Raw genomic sequence first — 5,000 nt, 5'->3', positions numbered from 1 at the left:
ACAACAATACCCACAAAACTACAATGGATCTGGTCATATTTCGGTAAGACACGCTACATAAATATATATATATATATATACACAGACTATTGCCAACATGTACATCATTCATCATTATTTAGTGTCTGCTTTCCATGGGTTTGACTGAAACTGGTAAACTGGAGGCCAGGTTCCAATTTGACTTGTCATGGTTTCTACGGCTGGATGCCCTTCCTAATGCCAACCACTCCAAGAATGTAATCGGTGCTAGCAACTTGACAGTGGCTTCGGTGACAACTACAATTTCACTTGGCTTGATGGGACTTCTCAAAGTCTCGGTCACTTATCATTGCCTCCGTGAGGTCACCATACACAAATGCTTGCATATGTACATATACACAATATGTGTAATATATGTAGTGTGTGTGTATGTATGTATGTATGCAATGTGTATGCATCATCATCATCAACAACATTGTCATCCTTATCATCGTCTTATGTCCACTTTTCCATGATTTCATGGATCAGATGCCCTTCCTTACAGCCAGATGCCCTTCCTTACAGCCAGATGCCCTTCCTGTCACCAAACCTCGCCTGTTTCCAAGCAAGGTAATTTTTTCTCATGGCTGGACAAGTTTTCTAATCAGTCTTGGAAATGAACATCACTGTTTGTATGACACACACACACACACACATATACATACAATGAACTGGCTTCTTTCCATTTCCATCTAGTAACTCCACTCACAAGGCTTTGGTCAGTCATCATCATCATCATCATCATCATTATCATCGTTTGACGTCCATTTTCCATGCTGGCATGGGTTGGATAATTTGACAAGGATTGGCAGAGAAGAGGACTGCACCATGTTCTTCTGTCAACTTTAGCCTGGTTTCTAAGGCTGGATGCTCTTCCTAATACCAACCACCTTACAGAGTGTACCCGATGCCTTTTATGTTGCACCAGCACCACTGCAATAGTGAAACTCACTTACCCAGGGTGCTTACCCAGGGTGCTTACCCAGGGTGCTACACAGTAGGACTGAAACCAAAACTCTGTGGTTAGGAAGCAGACTTCTTAGCCACAACTGCATCTAAGCCATATGCGCATCTAACATACATCTGTGCAACTAAGCTTTACCTGTGTCTGATCCACACCTGTGTCTAACCCTCATCTCTGTCCCAGCCACACCTGTGTCTAAGTCAAGCCTGAATCTAAGCCACACCTGCATCTAAGCCATACCTGTGTCTAAGCTGTACCTGTGTCTTATCCACACTTGTGTATAAACCACACCTGCCTCTAACCTACACCTGCATCTAACCCACACCTGTGTCTAACCCAAATGTGCATCTAAGCCACACCTCTGTCTAACTCATATCTGACTTTAAGCCTTACCTGCATCTTAGCTACACCTGCATTTAAATCATAGCTGTATTCATGAATTTACAAAGGAAAAGTACTCACTTATGAACTAAAGTGTAATTTTTTATTACAGTATTTAGATTACTTTCTGTTGCTACTCTGAGTATTGTTAATCAACTTAGAACTATAATACTTGGATTAGCATCAGGGAGTTACCCCAGTGTTGTTATATGTATATATCATACCCATCTTTCTCTCTCTTTCTCTCTCTGCAGATATGTGTTGGAGCACTTATCAAGAATCTGTCGGATTTTGTGTTCCCCTGGTGGCAATGCTCTCTTGGTAGGAGTTGGTGGTAGCGGGCGCCAATCTTTGACCCGATTAGCCAATGCAATGGCTTGCTACCATTTGTTCCAACCAGAGATTACCAAGAGTTATGGTAAGACAGAATGGAGAGAAGACATAAAGGTAATTGTATTACCTTATATATATATATATATATATATATATATATATATATATATACATCATCATCATCATCATCATCATCATCGTTTACCATCCGTTTTCTATGCTGGCATGGGTTGAACGGTTTGACTGGGGACTGGCAAGCCAGGAGGCTGCACCAGGCTTCGGTCTAATCTGGCAAGGTTTCTACATCTGGATACCCTTCCTAACGCCAACCACTCCGAGAGTTTAGTGGGTGCTTTTTGCGTGCCACCGACATGGGACCCAGTCAGGCAGCACTGGTATCAGCCACGTTCTGATGATGCTTTTTGCTTGCCATCATCATCATCATTATTGTTTAATGTCTGCTTTCCATGCTAGCATGGGTTGGACGATTTGACTGAGGACTGGTGAGCCAGATGGCTGCACCAGGCTCCAGTCTGATCTGGCAGAGTTTCTACAGCTGGATGCCCTTCCTAACACCAACCACTCCAAGAGTGTAGTGGGTGCATTTATGTGCCACCGGCACAAGGGCCAGTCAGGCGGTACTGGCAACGGCCACACTCAAAAGGGTGTTTTTTACATGCCACCTACACAGGAGCCAGTCCAGCGGCACTGGGTAAATATATATGTGTATGTACTGGCAATCCATCGGTTACATTGCTGAGGGTTCCAGTTGATCCAATCAATGAAATTAACATGCATGTGGCCAAGCACTCCACAGATACTTGTACCCTTAACATAGTTCTCAGGAAGATTCAACATGACACAGAATGTGACAAGACTGGCTCTTTGAAATGCAAGTACAACTCATACAGGGTGGCCTAAATGTAGGTGTACAGTTATCATGTAAGCACTTGAAATTTCTTTTAAAGCATTTCATTACACTTAAATTTCTATCTTACAAATAACTAAATTAGCATAGAATAATAGTTTCATATTTTTTGTTATAACGAAGATCTAAACTGTTAATATATGAATGTGAAAGAGATAGTTGAATAACTGTAAACCTACTTTTGGGCCACCCTGTATTTGCCAGCTGATTGGACTACAGCAATGTGAAATGAAGTGTCTTTCTCAAGGACATAATGTGTCACCAGAAATTGAACTCATGACCTTACAGTTGTGAGCCAAAGACCCCCAACCACTAAGCTGCACAACTTCACTGTTTGTATATACATACTGTACTTATACAATGTTCATGTAAGTGTATGTATTGAAGCTATACACTCTTAAGACAAGGGTTAATAGTTCAGAGAATTATAATCTTATTAATAATAGCACCTCTCAGACTTAGATACTTCGTCTGAGGGTGTATTTCAGACATAACCAAATACTAAATATAAACAACGTTTCTAGTTAGTCCTATGTCAAGGGTTAACTATATGAAGTGTAATAACCTCCAGCCACAGCTGAACGAGTCTTCATATGGATGCCCATAAGTGAAACAATGCGTTCCATTATCCAATCCATCTGCTACTAAGACACTGGCCTTGAATTTTCTTAACAGACATGAAATATGAAGGCTCTCATGTAACTCTGATAGTCTCTTGAATGGAGGGGAAAAAAAAAAAAGAAGAAGATTTGCTGGAAGCTTTGCTGTTTATTTCTTTCCTAGGGCTTTGTTGCTGCTGTTGTTCTTCACAGTTTCTATTTTGGTGGGCGGTTGACATTGTGTTTGCTTTCAGGAATCTCCAATGAAAGGTGTTTCACTTGCAGGAATTCATGTTGTATGTCTTCTTCTTCTTGTTCTTCTCCTCCACTTCCTCCCCCCCCCCTCCTCTTCCTCCTCTTCCTCCTCTGCCACCACTACCACCACCACCACCTCCTCTGCATCCGCCGCCACCGCCTCTTCTTCTTCTTCGTCTTCTTCTTCTTCTTCTTCTTCGTCTTCTTCTTCTTCTTCCTTTTCTGGCATTGTGTTGTTGAGGAGAAGCAAAGACAATGATTGTAGACTTTGCAAACGCTGTGAGCTGAAGAGTGATTTGGTTGAGAAAACGATGTATAGATGTGTAAATATTTGTGTATATATGTATGTATATATATACATGTGTGTGTGTGTAAAAGAGAGAGATAAGAAAAATAAGAGTTGAAAATGCACTAATGTACTAAATATATATATGTGTGTGTACGTGTGTATGTTTATATCTGTGTGTATATATATATATGTTTGTATATATATATATATATATATATATATATATGTGTGTGTGTGTGTATGTATATATATATATATATATGTATGTATATGAATAAAGCAAGTTTTATTTATTTTTTAATACAGGGAGTAAATATATATATATGCATACATACATATATACATATATATATATGCGCATACATATATATACATACATATACATATATGAAAGTAAAGATACATAATATATACATACATACTTGTATGTATGTATGTATACAATCTCAACAAACTGTTTGAAGAATTATATAGATGTAATGAAACAAGTTTTAAATATCAGAATTGTGTGAGTGAAAGGTTTGACAACACTATATCACATTATGCCTGGAACATTATAAAGATAACCAAAAATGTATATGTGGTGAGACAGAGATAAAGAGATAGATTGATTAACAGATAGCTGGGCAAGTTAGTATTAACTTGTTTTATATATAAACTATTAAATAGCTAACAAGAAATAAATTTAGTGGTGAGACAGGTAGAAAGCTAGAGTGGTGTATGTTTAGGTTAATGTAAACATATTTGATGTATGATGCATTAAAATGATATCTAGAACTATGTGTTGTGAGACAGAAAAATAAATTGGTAAACTGAGGGTTAGGTTGTCAGAAATTTAGAAAAGTATGCAAGAGAAAGACTAAGAGAGAGATATAGCAGTGAAGGGGAGAAGCAAGGAGAACAGAAGGAAGAAGAACGAGAGGGGGAGATAGGTAAGAAGAAAGATAGATAGATAGATAGATAGATAGAGTGTGCTGTTAAGAAGGTCACTTTGCAACCACATAGTCTTGGGTTCAGTCCCACTGTGTGATACCTTGGGCAAGTGAATTCTACCATGGCCCCAGGCAGACAAAAGCCTTGTGAATGAATTTGATAGACAGAAGCTGTGTGAAAGCCTGCCATGTGTGTGTGTGTGTGTGTGTGTATGTGTGTGTGTGTGTGTGTGTTTGTATGTGTGTGTGTGTGTGTGTGCGTGTGTGTATTTCCCCATACATGCACATTCACACACTGTTT

The 5,000-nt window shown here is 39.2% G+C and overlaps 1 protein-coding gene across 2 annotated transcripts in view; it reads left to right on the top strand.

Annotated features, from left to right (window-relative positions):
* Positions 1 to 5,000, top strand: part of LOC106870489 (dynein axonemal heavy chain 7) — a 255,489-nt gene that overhangs the window by 112,882 nt on the left and 137,607 nt on the right. For both annotated transcript variants that reach the window (XM_089359464.1, XM_089359463.1), the window contains 2 exons: positions 1 to 43; positions 1,618 to 1,810. The exon at positions 1 to 43 is cut by the window's left edge and continues 136 nt beyond it. In XM_089359464.1, the coding sequence (XP_089215590.1) occupies positions 1 to 43; positions 1,618 to 1,810 (236 nt within the window). The remainder of the gene's footprint in view (positions 44 to 1,617; positions 1,811 to 5,000) is intronic.

The sequence above is a fragment of the Octopus bimaculoides genome, chromosome 11 (assembly GCF_046866305.1).
Source record: "Octopus bimaculoides isolate indiv1 chromosome 11, ASM4686630v1, whole genome shotgun sequence".
Lineage (NCBI taxonomy): Eukaryota > Metazoa > Mollusca > Cephalopoda > Octopoda > Octopodidae > Octopus > Octopus bimaculoides.
The sequence above is the reverse complement of the archived record's forward strand: the minus strand, read 5'-3'. Positions and strand labels throughout refer to the sequence as shown.